Consider the following 14,404-nt stretch of genomic DNA (forward strand, 5'->3'; position numbering starts at 1 on the left):
CTGGTCAGATGAGACTAAAATTGAGCTTTTTGGACATCAAGGAAAACGCTATGTCTGGTGCAAACCCAACACCTCTCATCACCCCGAGAACACAATCCCCACAGTGAAGCATGGTGGTGGCAGCATCATGCTGTGGGGATGTTTTTCATCGGCAGGGACTGGGAAACTGGTCAGAATTGAAGGATGACGCTAAATACAGGGAAATTCTTGAGGGAAACCTGTTTCAGTCTTCCAGAGATTTGAGACTGGGAGGGGGGGGGGGGGTGAATAGTTATGCACACTCAAGTTTATTTATTTTTTGGTCTCATTTCTTGTTTGTTTCACAATAAAAAATATTTGGCATCTTCAAAGTGGTAGGCATGTTGTGTAAATCAAATGATACAAACCCCCAAAAAATCCATTTTAATTCCAGGTTGTAAGACAACAAAATAGGAAAAATGCCAAGGGGGGTGAATACTTTCGCAAGCCACTGTACATCCATGCCTCATGCTCTGTCACCTTAATGCTCTTGCCGGGGATAAGGGTCTCTCCGCTGCGGGTGGTCAGGCCAGACGGGGATGATGGGAAGCTGCGTCGAGGTGGCGGGGGAGGGGGCGACTTCGAGGGCTTCTCTGTGCGATACCGAGTCACCGTCAGCTGCTCTACATCTGTGGCAGGGAGGGCAGTACCATGGGCACCCGTTAGAGAACAGGACAAAGTACATTCACATCCAACACTGACACATTCATGAGCTGAGTATGTGACAAAACACTGCTGCCCATCAGTACATCAAAAACCCCAACGCTCTACTGTTACCTCTGTTGGGTAAGGGGAGGTCTGATCAATCCTTACCAGAGCCACGTCTGGAGCCAGGCTCCTTCCCCGAGAGCTTGTGTGTAGCATGCTGGGGCTTGGTAGGACGGTGCTCTGGGATCCCTCCCCCGCTCTGGGGGGTCTGAGACTGGGAGGGCGTGTTGGAGGAGGGCTTGTTGATCTGCTTGGCAGCAAAGTCCAGGTCTGGGATGGCCTTCATCAGCTCAGCCTGGGTCTCCTCCAGCAGACGGTTGATGTCTTGAGCACTGTACTGGGTCAGACTGGCCCGCTTCTCCTCCCAGTCCCGCTCTGCTGCCTGGAACCATAGAGAAAGATATCACAGTGAGTGATACTGTATATGCACACACACAGACACACACACAGACACACACTCACTCATACACATGTGCAGACATCCACACTTGTAGACTCACTCATGCCTACTCTCACTCACCTCCAACACCCATATATACTGTATCATCATACCAATGCCACACTCAGAAAACTACAGATTAAAGACTAGAATGGAGTAACAGAAGGGTTCCTTACCAGTCGAACCTCCACAGACACAGCCTTATCAGCAGCAGCGCGGTTGGCCAGCTCTTCCAGGGCCCGACCCTTGTGAGGCACAGGGGGGTGGTTGTCCCTGTGGGGGCCAGAGGAGGGGTTGCTGTGCCCATGGCCATGACTTTGACTATGGCTGTGGCTGGAATGGGGGCTCCAGTTTGACAGGCTGCTGCCGCCCCTCAGGTCACTGAGGTTGAGAGGGGGGCTGGTGGGCATGTCAAAGTCGGAACTCTTACGGAAGTCCTCACCGCTGTGCTTGGGGAAGTCCTCCTGCTTCTTCCATATGCCCTCATTCACTTGCCTGACCCCACAAATACAGCCAATGTCAGGCGATGCCAGTAAAGTCTGTATATCGGCTATTATGTGTTTAGTGCTGTTGTGCTGTGGCTAGACAATGCAGGCTCTGAGTTACACTTCGTACCTGTGATGTTGGATCAGTGTTGATGTATCAATGATGGTCAGTGTGTGGTGGGCCGTAGCCTACCAGCGCATGGTGGTCACTGGTCAGTGTGTTGGGTCGTACCTGAGCATAGTGGTCAGTGTGTTGGGTCGTACCTGTGCATGGTGGTCAGTGTGTTGGGTCGTACCTGTGCATGGTGGTCAGTGTGTTGGGTCGTACCTGTGCATGGTGGTCAGTGTGTTGGGTCGTACCTCAGCATAGTGGTCAGTGTGTTGGGTCGTACCTGCGCATGGTAGTCAGTGTGTTGGGTCGTACCTAAGCATAGTGGTCAGTGTGTTGGGTCGTACCTGAGCATAGTGGTCAGTGTGTTGGGTCGTACCTGTGCATGGTGGTCAGTGTGTTGGGTCGTACCTGTGCATGGTGGTCAGTGTGTTGGGTCGTACCTGCGCATGGTGGTCAGTGTGTTGGGTCGTACCTGCGCATGGTGGTCAGTGTGTCAGTGACGCTCTTGCAGCGTTTCAGCAGGGCGTCCAGTCTGTGTGGCTCCTCCTTCAGGAACTTGACGGCCTCCACCTCCACCCTCAACACCACCCGCATCTTACTCTGCAGACTGGGGAACTGGTCTGGAGGGGGACAGGGAGAGAGAGGTGACGCTACATATTATCATCTCAGGAGTCACAATGGGAGTCTGATTTCTGAGAATGGTGATTGTGATATCTGGATGTTTGAGACTGATTTGTGTCTGTGATTGACTATCTGAGAGTGATTGACAGCAAGTCAGTGCCTACAGTGTGTCTGTGAGTGATGAGTTTATCAGACCCACAGGAGGTTGGTGGCACATTTAATTGGGGAGAACGGGCTCATGGTAATGGCTGGAGCGGAATTAGTTGAATGGTATCAAATACATCATACACGTGGTTTCCAGGTGTTTGATGTCATTCTATTTACTCCGTTCCGGCCATTATTATGAGCCGTCCTCCCCTCAGCAGCCTCCTGTGATCAGACACTGTCAATGTGTCTGTGAGTGATCAGTGTATCAGACCGTGTCGGTGTGTCTGTGAGTGATCAGTGTATCAGACTGAATCTGTGAGTGACTCACTCTTGAGCTCTGTGAGTGTCTCTCCTAGTTTCCTCAGCAGCGAGGCCTTCTCCTCCAGCTCCTGAACCGTCACCAGCTTGTGATTGACAGCTGAACCCTTCTGGATGTCCTCCACTGACTTCTCCAGGTCACTGGACAGACAACACAGGAGAGACGTGTTAACACAAGACCTTCACAGTTAACATGAAAATGTTCATGTTATGAAGACTGTAATGTTCTACTGTGAATTACCATACAACTGTGTGAGGAGGTGAGAGAACCACAAGGGCGATGGAGAGACACACACACAGACTGGACACACACAAGTACACATGAACGCTGGAACACACACACACACACACATACACAAGCTGACGAAGCAGAACTACTAATGAAAACCCAACTTAATGATGTCAAATAAATCAGCCTGAAGCCATATGGCCAATCAAAATGGTATGAATAATTAAATGAAATAAAATGGCTATTAGCAACGGTTAATAATAAGCCTAGATTAACAGCGATGTTCTAACGAGGCGAATGATTTATTCAACAATGTCCACTCGTATAAAGTTACACACTCTTTGCTAAACCAGACAGTGTCTGGGAACCGGGGATGTTTTCCAGCTGTTGTAATGCATGGGCATTGTTTCTGTTACCAGTAGGACTGCCTGTATTACTGCCTTAGTACAACCATATTAATCATAGGACCTCTTTAGAACCTCAATTATCTTACTGATGTTTATTTTTTATTTTTTAATCATGTGAATAGATTTTGTCAATCAATCAGTCAGTCAGGTCTATCAGTTAATCAATCAATCAGTTAACCAGTCATTCAATAAACGTAATTAAGTGAGTACTGACTGGAGTTGCTGGATGATAAGCTCCTCCTCGTTGAGGTACTTGAGTCTCTCCTCTTCCACCAGGAGGCGCTGTCTCTGCAGAGGGTCCTCCTGTTTCCTCAGAGCGTCACTCACACGCACGTTCAGCTCCTTCTCCGTTCTTTTCAGCAGCGTCTTCACACTATCCTGGTTCTGGAGCTGCAGACACACACACAGACAGACCGACAGACAATACTGAATGGTTAGACAAGATTAAATTGTGTAACTAATAGTGGTCTGAATGATATGAATGATTTGTAGCAGAAATCAGTGTAACCAAATTGGTAATAGAGGTTACAGGTGTCTGAGGTCATACAGAGGTCATACAGGTCATCATTAATGTATAGAATTTGGTATCACACACCTAAGATGGTCCTGCCCAGATCAAAAACGTTCCTGCAATTCTATACATTTTTCAATGGAGCTGACAGAACATTTTGCAGTGTGAAAGCTAATTTCCTGCATTTCTACCATGGCTGATTCAGTGTTCTTATGCTCAAACATTATAACAAAATCAATGGGAACCCCAATCGGGGCCCCTGGGCATGTGTCCTGCGTGTCCGGTCTGTAATCTAGCCATGCAAAAACGACTCCTAAATTCATTGTTTTATTTTTTTGGTTTCATTGCTTTAGCTTTTATTTTGGAGATTTCTAGTTCTAAAAGATTATATTATTCAAAAATATATAAGTCAATTATTAATGTTGTTCTTCATCCCGAAAATGTATTTTAAAAAATACATTTAAAAAATGTGGTGTGGCGGCAACAATTTTGCAGTGGCGGTGCGCTGCTGCTAAATATATAGACATGGGAAACACTGGTGTGTGTCTGTCTGTATACAGTACTGCCCTGACCTTGACTGCGTACGGTGTGTTCTTTTTTGGCCTTGTCTGTCTAGCAATGGGCTGATGTGTGCATGAGGATGCCCTGCCCTGCCCTGAGTTTGTACCTCCACGGTGTGTCTCTCTCTGTGTGTGTGTGTGTGTGTGAGAGAGAGAGAGTGAGAGAGAGAGTGTGTGTTTGTGTTAACACAGATTGCTCTGTCCTTGAGAGCTTTTCGGGCGTTCTGATGCGCCAGCGGTACTGTCTGAGCCAACCTGTCTCCCCTGCTAACAGAATGTGATTAGCTGATGATGGAACCCATCACGGTGCTGTGTGTGTGTGTGTGTGTGTGTGTGTGTGTGTGTGTGTGTGTGTGTGTGTGTGTGTGTGTGCACGTGCATGCGTGTGGGTGTCTCACTCAGAAAAAACCCCACACACAGGCAGAAAACAGCAGGGTTGTCGGTTAGAGAATTGAACTGGTAGGACGTTTAAATCATACTGCTTCTGTGCCCTTGAGCAAAGCACTCAATCAAAATTCAATACACATCCAGAACTATGAATGGAATCTGTTATAATGTATGTAATGCAAGCGCTACTGAGATGAAAGCACCTGCTTAGCAACGGAAATTAATAATGGATTGCTTTTATGTTCCAGGGAATCAAACTGAACAACAGTATGAACAACGTGCTCTGCAGCATTACTTCTGATTTGCCCCAATAGAAGCGGTACATTAAAACCCCATTTATTCTGATCCAGCCACAGCAGTCACAATGAAAACATGTGTACTCCGTTGTCTTTCTGCTTCTTTCTCTGCATTACGCTACCTCTACCACGTTCACCCTTTCTCTCCTTTCTCGCTCTCGCTCTACATAATTCATGAGCATCATGTATTATTCAGGCCTGTGGCCGTCTCCATGGGCAACGGGTTGGGTCAGAGGTTAGGAGTCATGCTTGGGCTCACACACAGGTAAATGACAGATTATTACTACTCTCTAGTCCCACTGTGCTGCGTTTGGCTTCCATTTACCACTTCACTCCTCTCCATCTGTGTCTTTTACCCTCAGAACAGCCTCAATTCATTGGGGCATGGACTCTACAAGGTGTCGAAAGGGACACTGGGATGCTGGCACATGTTGACTCCAATGCTTCCCACAGGTGTGTCAAGTTGGCTGGATGTCCTTTGGGTGGTGGACCATTCTTGATACACATGGGAAACTGTTGAGCGTGAAAAACCCAGCAGTGTTGCAATTCTTGACACAAACCGGTGCGCCTGGCACCTACTACCATACTCTGTTCAAAGGCACTTCAATCTTTTGTTTTGCCCATTCACCCTCTGAATGGCACTCATACACAATGTCTCAACTGTCTCAAGGCTTAAAAATCATTCTTTAACTTGTCTCCTCCCCTTCATCTACACTGATTGAAGTGGATTTAACAGGTGACATCAATAAGGAATCATAGCTTTCACCTGGATTCATCTGGTCAGTCTATGTCATGGAAAGAGCAGGTGTCCTTAATGTTTTGTACACTAAGTGTATTCTTTCTCAAACAATATATCCCACCACTTAAACCCAGTTCCTAATCAGCAGAGAGTTGGTGCAGGTACTGCTGCTGTGTCTCTCTGTGAGCACCTGCAGTATGTTGAGGAAATCACAGGCTATAAAACGACAAAACCCAGGAGTCATGAGCCATGGAGCTGGGCCCTAGGGAGAGCTTAACAATGCATGAAGTGGACTGGACCACTGACTGTGTCCACTGCTATGTTTCATAAAGTCTCTCTAAAGGAAGAGACAGACAGGGCAGACTATTAAACGACCCTGTGCTGTCCCTAAATCACATACGCCATATCCTCTACACTTCTTCATTTATTTTCCCCACTGATCTAATGTGTTAGAGCAACCACTTCCACTCCCCTCTTCCCCCTCTCTCTCCAGAGAGTTAAGATACATAGACAGGAGGATTCTCTTCTCTCCTCTTTTCATGGAAAGCATTTAACTCATCCTTAGCTTTTCTCCTAAGCCTGTAACCATGGTACCGCAGGGAGTCACAGTGAAAAAGGTTTCATTTCTTTCTATTATCTGATGCTGCGTCCATCTTCACAGGGATAGCCACTAGCCTAGGGTATTAATGACCACGGCTTGAAACTCTTAGTACCAACACACACTACAACTTTAATCTTCCATTGTCTCACATCCCAAACATCCCCAAAGCAAACTATGACCTAAATGTGTCAGAGAAGAAGACATCTTGTTTATTATTAGTGTGTTTTGTATAACATGTTTCATTCCCTCGCCTCTGAAGTGTGTGTGATATTAGTGTAACATAAATAGCAGTAACTAAGACTGCAGCTGTGTGTGTGTGAGTGTGTGAGTGTGTGTGTGTGAGTGTGAGTGTGTGTGAGTGTGAGTGTGTGCACGTGCCTATTTGCCTGCGTGTTTGTGTAAACAGCCATTCTAATAGACGCATTGAGAGTAGGCCCAGTTGTTCCCACCTGCATCTTGCGGAGCTGGGAGAGTTGTTTGCGCAGGTCAGTGGCATTCTGCTGCAGGTCGTGGAGGTGGAGCTGCATCTGCAGCCGGGTGACGGTGGTGACCTGGGTGTCTCCGGAGGGAGGGGGGGGCATCAGAGCCAGCGGGGCAGACGGCGTCAGAGCTGACAATCACAGGACAGAACACAGGCTATGAGGAAGTCAAAGGAAACTGGGTTAATTACAATGCTGTATGTATAGAGACGTCTGTACACATACACACAACAGCAGATACATGCACACACACACTTCCACACGCAGTCTTGGGAGCACAGGTAAAGGATCCCAGCTCAGTTGCTGGACAGAGGTAGACTGAAAACGAACAGGGAGAGCCTGTTGATGGTGGGAGGAGAATATCCTTCTGAATCGCAGATGTTTGAACATAATAATAATATGCCATTTAGCAGACGCTTTAATCCAAAGCGACTTACAGTCATGCGTGCATACATTTTTGTGTATGGGTGGTCCCGGGGATCGAACCCACTACCTTGGCGTTACAAGCGCCGTGCTCTACCAGCTGAGCTACAGAGGACCAAGACAGACAGATCCAAAAGGAGTAAGGGACCAACAAGACAGGACCAGAGACAGGAGGGGGGTTAGAGAGGAGTTGGGGACAGGGTGTAGAAGAGACAGACCTGACCTCTAGGTAACCAACCAAAGGGTACATAAGAGAGGAGACACACCACCACCACCACTGGAGCTGGGACAACACCACAGACACCCACACAGGGGCAGAGAGATGAGAGGAGAGATAGAAGAGAAAAGGAGAGAAGGAGAAGAGTGAAACTACCTTTCCGCTTCAGCCGTCCAGCTGTAATACAGAAGCAGTGAGCCAGTTACCAAAGATAAATGAGGGAGAGAGAGAGGAGAGAGTGGAGAAAAAAGGTTTACATTGCCAGAGGCAAATGAGGGCCCCTGAACACATCCTCTATCGACTATTGCTGAGAGAAAAATTGCTAATTTAACAGATTTATTTTCTGATGTTATTTCATGCCAAGGAGAGGCATCAAAGGCAGATGTGTCCTTTCGCTGGCCCTTTGATGGTCTGGCCATTGAACAGCAAGTCTCTGTAGACTCACTCATGCTAAATGGAAGCATTAGCAACAGTGGAGGAAAGAGAAATGGAGAGAGACAGGGAGTGAGAAGAAAGATAAATAAAACAGAAGAGGAAAGGGGAGGGAAAATGTGAGAGTAAAGAGGGAGATATTAGAGGAAGCATGGAGAGAGCGATGGGTAAGTTTGTATCTAGGTTGCGAGTTAATAATAATAATATGCCATTTAGCAGACGCTTTAGCGACTTACAGTCATGTGTGCATACTTTTTTACGTATGGGTGGTCCCGGGGATCGAACCCACTACCATGGCGTTACAAGCGCCGTGCTCTACCAATTGAGCTACAGAGGACCACAGTTGAGTTGAGGGAGATGTCATTCTATGTCTGTTGAGGTTTACTGACCAGTAGCCATCTTATTGTTTAGATAACTGGTCTATGCCTGGTCCAATGAGTAAATGGATACGAGAACTAAGCTCAGCCTGAACTATTGTTAATGGTTAGCAGGACTGGACTCAGTCTGACTACAGGTTCAAACTAAAACTCAATTCACCTCAATCTAGTTTGAGCATTTATAGAACTTCAGGCGTAGTACTCACTTCCAGTGGCGGAGCCGTCGCTGTTGGATTCGGTCTTCTCGCTGGAAGAGAAAGGGAAGGGCCGTGAGAACTCCGAGCCCTGGTCCGGAGGGCAGCCCGCCATCATGCAGAGACGCAGTAGGCCGCATCTGAGGATCAACCAGGGCCACAGGGCAAGGCAATTACAGTGCTAATGCCTGTACTATACTCATGTACTACAGTATGTACTTATACTACAGGACATACAGGGCAACATCATTATTACCAGCCAGTAATACCAACAGCTGTACTATACTTATGTATAGTACTACTATACTTCAATAATGTACTTGTACATATTCTGGTCTATTAAACAACAATACAGTGAGGGAAAAAAGTATTTGATCCCCTGCTGATTTTGTACGTTTGCCCACTGACAAAGACATGATCAGTCTATAATTTTAATGGTAGGTTTATTTGAACAGTGTGAGAAAAATGTTATTCATTGATTTGTATTTTAAAGAGGGAAATAAGTATTTGACACCTCTGCAAAACATGACTTAGTACTTGGTGGCAAAACCCTTGTTGGCAATCACAGAGGTCAGATGTTTCTTGTAGTTGGCCACCAGGTTTGCACACATCTCAGGAGGGATTTTGTCCCACTCTTCTTTGCAGATCTTCTCCAAGTCATTAAGGTTTCGAGGCTGACGTTTGGCAACTCAAACCTTCAGCTCCCTCCACAGATTTTCTATGGGATTAAGGTCTGGAGACTGGCTAGGCCACTCCAGGATCCTAATGTGCTTCTTCTTGAGCCACTCTTTTGTTGCCTTGGCCGTGTGTTTTGGGTCATTGTCATGCTGGAATACCCATCCACGACCCATTTTCAATGCCCTGGCTGAGCGAATGAGGTTCTCACCCAAGATTTGACGGTACATGGCCCCGTCCATCATCCCTTTGATGCGGTGGAGTTGTCCTGTCCCCTTAGCAGAAAAACACCCCCAAAGCATAATGTTTCCACCTCCATATTTGACGGTGGGGATGGTGTTCTTGGGGTCATAGGCAGCATTCCTCCTCCTCCAAACACGGCGAGTTGAGTTGATGCCAAAGACCTCGATTTTGGTCTCATCTGACCACAACCATTTCACCCAGTTCTCCTCTGAATCATTCAGATGTTCATTGGCAAACTTCAGATGGGCCTGTATATGTGCTTTCTTGAGCAGGGGGACCTTGCGGGCACTGCAGGATTTCAGTCCTTCACGGCGTAGTGTGTTACCAACTGTTTTCTTGGTGACTATGGTCCCAGCTGCCTTGAGATCATTGACAAGATCCTCCCGTGTAGTTATGGGCTGATTCCTTACCGTTCTCATGATCATTGCAACTCCACGAGGTGAGATCTTGCATGGAGCCCCAGGCCGAGGGAGATTGACAGTTATTTTGTGTTTCTTCCCTTTGCGAATAATCGCACCAACTGTTGTCACTTTCTCACCAAGCTGCTTGGCGATGGTCTTGTAGCCCATTCCAGCCTTGTGTAGGTCTACAATCTTTTCCCTGACATCCTTGGAGAGCTCTTTGGTCTTGGCCATGGTGGAGAGTTTGGAATCTGATTGATTGTTTGCTTCTGTGGACAGGTGTCTTTTATACAGGTAACAAACTGAGATTAGGAGCACTCCCTTTAAGAGTGTGCTCCTAATCTCAGCCCGTTACCTGTATAAAAGACACCTGAGAGCCAGAAATCTTTCTGATTGAGAGGGGGTCAAATACTTATTTCCCTCATTAAAATGCAAATCAATTTATTACATTTTTTACATGCGTTTTTCTGGATTTTTTTGTTGTTATTCTGTCTCTCACTGTTCAAATAAACCTACCATTAAAAGCATAGACTGATAATTTATTTGTCAGTGGGCAAACGTACAAAATCAGCAGGGGATCAAATACTTTTTTCCCTCACTGTATCTTGAGACCAGTCATGTATTTCTGTGCTCGTCCTGTCATGTTGCTACTGCTGTAGTAGTATATACTTCTATGAATGGCTCTGTGTGTTTGGGGTCTTATGGGGGTCTTACGTGCTGTCACTGTCGGGTGCTTTGGTCAGTACACTCTGAACCAGGCCTGTCAGACTGGCTATCTGTTTCTCCATGGCCTCCATACGGTCCAGACGCTCCATACGATCCCTGGAGAAAGCCAGCAGGTTAACACACACTGGTCAGTTAGGTTTACTCACACACACAATCATGCAAGCTCATGCGCCCACACGTCACACAGTAATGTCACAACATACTAGTATACACTAGAAAACACCTAGTGAAACACACACATACTGTATAGGGGAAGCATGAAATCTCAAACCACACACACACACACACACACATATACTCACCTGGACTCAGAAGTTTCTCCAGGGAGTGGGGAGCTGTACCCGGGCGCAAACCTGCTCCCGTCCCCTCCCGGCCCGGCCTGCAGGGCCAAAGGGTCAGAGCTGGAACTGGGCCTGGACTTGGGGCTCTCCACAAACATGGAAGAGGAGGTTGAGTCCTTGCGGAAGGTCTGCCTGACCGGGGAGGCTCGACTGGGGGAGCTGGAGTACGAGTCCCCCCTGTCCCTCAGCTGCATATCAGGGATCTTCTGTGGGGAGGATGGGGGCATGCGGAAGCCCATGCCCAGTGTGGCTGAGGAGTAGGAGTCGGAGTAGACGGGACCTCCAGGCTTGTACAGGGCGTCCTCCAGCTCCCCCTGCAGGGCGGCAGCAGAGTAGGTGCTGAGGGAGCGCACAGAGCCACGGCGGTACAGCCCACCTGACACGGGGAAGCCGAAGGGGTCTCCGATGGCAGCCAGTGACTGTGTAGAGGCGATGCTGAGGCGGCCCTCGTGTACCAGGCTGTAGGGGTCAGCGTACAACCCCTCGTTCTTCACCAACATCATGTTCTTCCCAGACACCTCCTCGTCGGGCTTGACGTCACGACGCTCCAGGATGGCGCTAGGGGAGGAGGACAGGCCAGCATTGGGGCCCCCGTGGTGGGAGCCAGCCCCAGGGTGGTGGGAGTGCTGGGGCTGGTGCTGCTGGGGGTGCTGGTGGTGCTGGGGGTGACTACCCGGCCCGGCGAAGGAAGGAGGCCGCCCCCCACTGTAGGACAGACGAGAGCGGGATGGGGAACCGGAGGGGGGTGAGGCGGAGGAGGAGGGCAGGGTGTTGAGGCGGCGGGTAGGGGAGGACTCTCGGGATGTGTACACCAGATCCCTCTGAAACGACAACAGGGGCAGGGGTGGAGGGTAGGTTACCATGGATACCAGTGGATGAAAAGGCTGTGCTTCCCCTCTGTGCCAGACTGACAATCAGAGGATAGGAGATCAGACTGACATTGGACAGTCTGTGGCAGCCTGGGCTCATCAATGCAATCATAGCATCTTTATACAAGCCCACATCAAATACCACCACACAATCAACACGTGTTATTCAAGTCTATAGTAATGACTCTATCCAAGAGTACAGAAAGGCTTATAGGATATGGGAATACCTACATGTATTGACTGTCACCTTACAGTGTAATAACTGAGGCTGAAAGTGAAAGAGCTTAAGAGAGGGGCCCAGTCCAGCCTTATTGTCGCACTGTTTCTTTCTTCTCCTTCCACTCATCTAGGAGAACCACTGAGCTCCATTTAACCAGCCCAACTAAACCCATTGGTATTACATTGGATTACAAAGAGCTCGTATTCAGCACATCTCCATATCTGCACATATCTATTTCCTCTTTATTGAAGAGAAGTGAGAGAAAGCAGGATCCTAACCCACTCCTCATTCATTAGAATGAATGTGAGGAATTTCCTCATCCACCATAGGTTCCTTCTTTCTTCTCTCCTCCACCGCTTGCCTGTGTGGTCTAATCCTTTAATATTGTACACACACACACACACACACACACACACACACACACACACACACACACACACACACACACACACACACACACACACATACACACACACACACACACCCACACACACACACTTGTACACAGGAGTCAGGACTAATACTTACATAAAACCCTGAAAACACAGTTAAAACCAGCTCTCCAAACCCAAAAATGTACACCCCGGAGCAGTTCAATGTCAAGATGTTAGCTAACATGCAGGGCAGTCCCCAGCACAGCACTGAACTAGGAGGGGGTGTGCAGTTCACACACACACTGTCATAGAACAAAGAGCCAGCAAAGAGACAGCAACTTTAACGTTCTTCAAAGGCCTGGCTTTACCACATCATCTACCCTTCTGGAAATAAGAACTCTCTAGGATTTCATGTAATCTAGTTCAGTCCAACAGTCCATCCTATTTTGTTTCTCCGTACACACTTTAGGGATTTCCGTATGCCTGCACGCACGCACGCACACACACAAACACACACACACACACGAAAACACACACATACGCACAGACACAGACAGAGACAGAGACACAGCCACCCACACACACACTCTAATTATTTGCATAGGTTTGTCCCAAACAAATGGCGCTGGAGAAGATGGCTGCCGTTTTACAGCCCTCTAACCAATTGTACTATTATGTGTGTTTTTCCGCGTTATTTGTAATTTATTTTGTACATAATGTTTCTGCCATCGTCTCTTATAACCAAAAAGAGCTTCTGGATATCAGGACAGCGATTACTCACCTCGTATTGGACAAATAATTTTTCTTCAACGAGGCGGCCGTGAAGGATATCCTACAGACACCCGACAAGGCCCAAATCCCCGTCATTCGCATGAGGAAGAGACGGAGATATCGTGGACGTAGGTCGGGGTGCCTTGTAAGGATCCGACGGCGAGCGAGTAAACTGCCGCTCCCATCAATCCTATTAGCCAATCTTCAATCATTGGAAAATAAATTGGATGACCTAAGATTACGGTTATCCTACCAACGGGACATTAAAAACTGTAATATCTTCTGTTTCACCGAGTCGTGGCTGAACGACGACATGGATAACATACAGCTAGCGGGCTATACGCTACATCGGCAGGATAGAACGGCTGACTCCGGTAAGACAAGGGGTGGCGGTCTGTGTATATTTGTAAACAACAGCTGGTGCACAAAATCAAATACTAAGGAAGTCTCAAGGTTTTGCTCGCCTGAGGTAGAGTGTATTATGATAAGCTGTAGACCACACTATTTACCAAGAGAGTTTTCATCTATATTTTTCATAGCTGTCTATTTACCACCACAAACCAATGCTGGCATTAAGATTGCACTGAATGAGCTGTATAAAGCCATAAGTCAACAGGAAAACGCTCATCCAGAGGCAGCGCTCCTAGTGGCCGGGGACTTTAATGCAGGGAAACTTAAATCCGTTCTACCTAATTTCTACCAGCATGTTAAATGTGCAACCAGAGAAAAAAAATACTCTAGACCACCTTTACTCCACACACAGAGACGCATACAAAGCTCTCCCTCGCCCTCCATTTGGCAAATCTGACCATAACTCTATCCTCCTGATTCCTGCTTATAAGCAAAAACTAAAGCAGGAAGCACCAGTGACTCGGTTAATAAAAAAGTGGTCAGATGACGCAGATGCTAAGCTACAGGACTGTTTTGCTAGCACAGACTGGAACATGTTCCGGGATTCTTCAGATAGCATTGAGGAGTACACCACATCAGTCACTGGCTTCATCAATAAGTGCATCGATGATGTCGTCCCCACAGTTACCGTACGTACATACCCCAACCAGAAGCCATGGATTACAGGAAACAT

The 14,404-nt window shown here is 47.5% G+C and overlaps 1 protein-coding gene across 1 annotated transcript in view; it reads right to left on the reverse strand.

The window, feature by feature from the left end:
• The window catches only part of LOC311139055 (SRC kinase signaling inhibitor 1-like), a gene marked incomplete at both ends in the record, with an annotated part of 105,943 nt that overhangs the window by 10,954 nt on the left and 80,585 nt on the right, over positions 1-14,404 (reverse strand). The window contains 11 exon segments of the mRNA XM_084173908.1: positions 499-647; positions 832-1,108; positions 1,342-1,660; positions 2,235-2,382; positions 2,859-2,989; positions 3,699-3,874; positions 7,028-7,188; positions 7,854-7,874; positions 8,713-8,840; positions 10,734-10,841; positions 11,048-11,907. Coding sequence (XP_084030034.1) covers positions 499-647; positions 832-1,108; positions 1,342-1,660; positions 2,235-2,382; positions 2,859-2,989; positions 3,699-3,874; positions 7,028-7,188; positions 7,854-7,874; positions 8,713-8,840; positions 10,734-10,841; positions 11,048-11,907 — 2,478 coding nt within the window.

This window comes from Coregonus lavaretus, assembly GCF_964263955.1.
Source record: "Coregonus lavaretus genome assembly, chromosome: 2".
In the NCBI taxonomy this organism is placed as follows: domain Eukaryota; kingdom Metazoa; phylum Chordata; class Actinopteri; order Salmoniformes; family Salmonidae; genus Coregonus; species Coregonus lavaretus.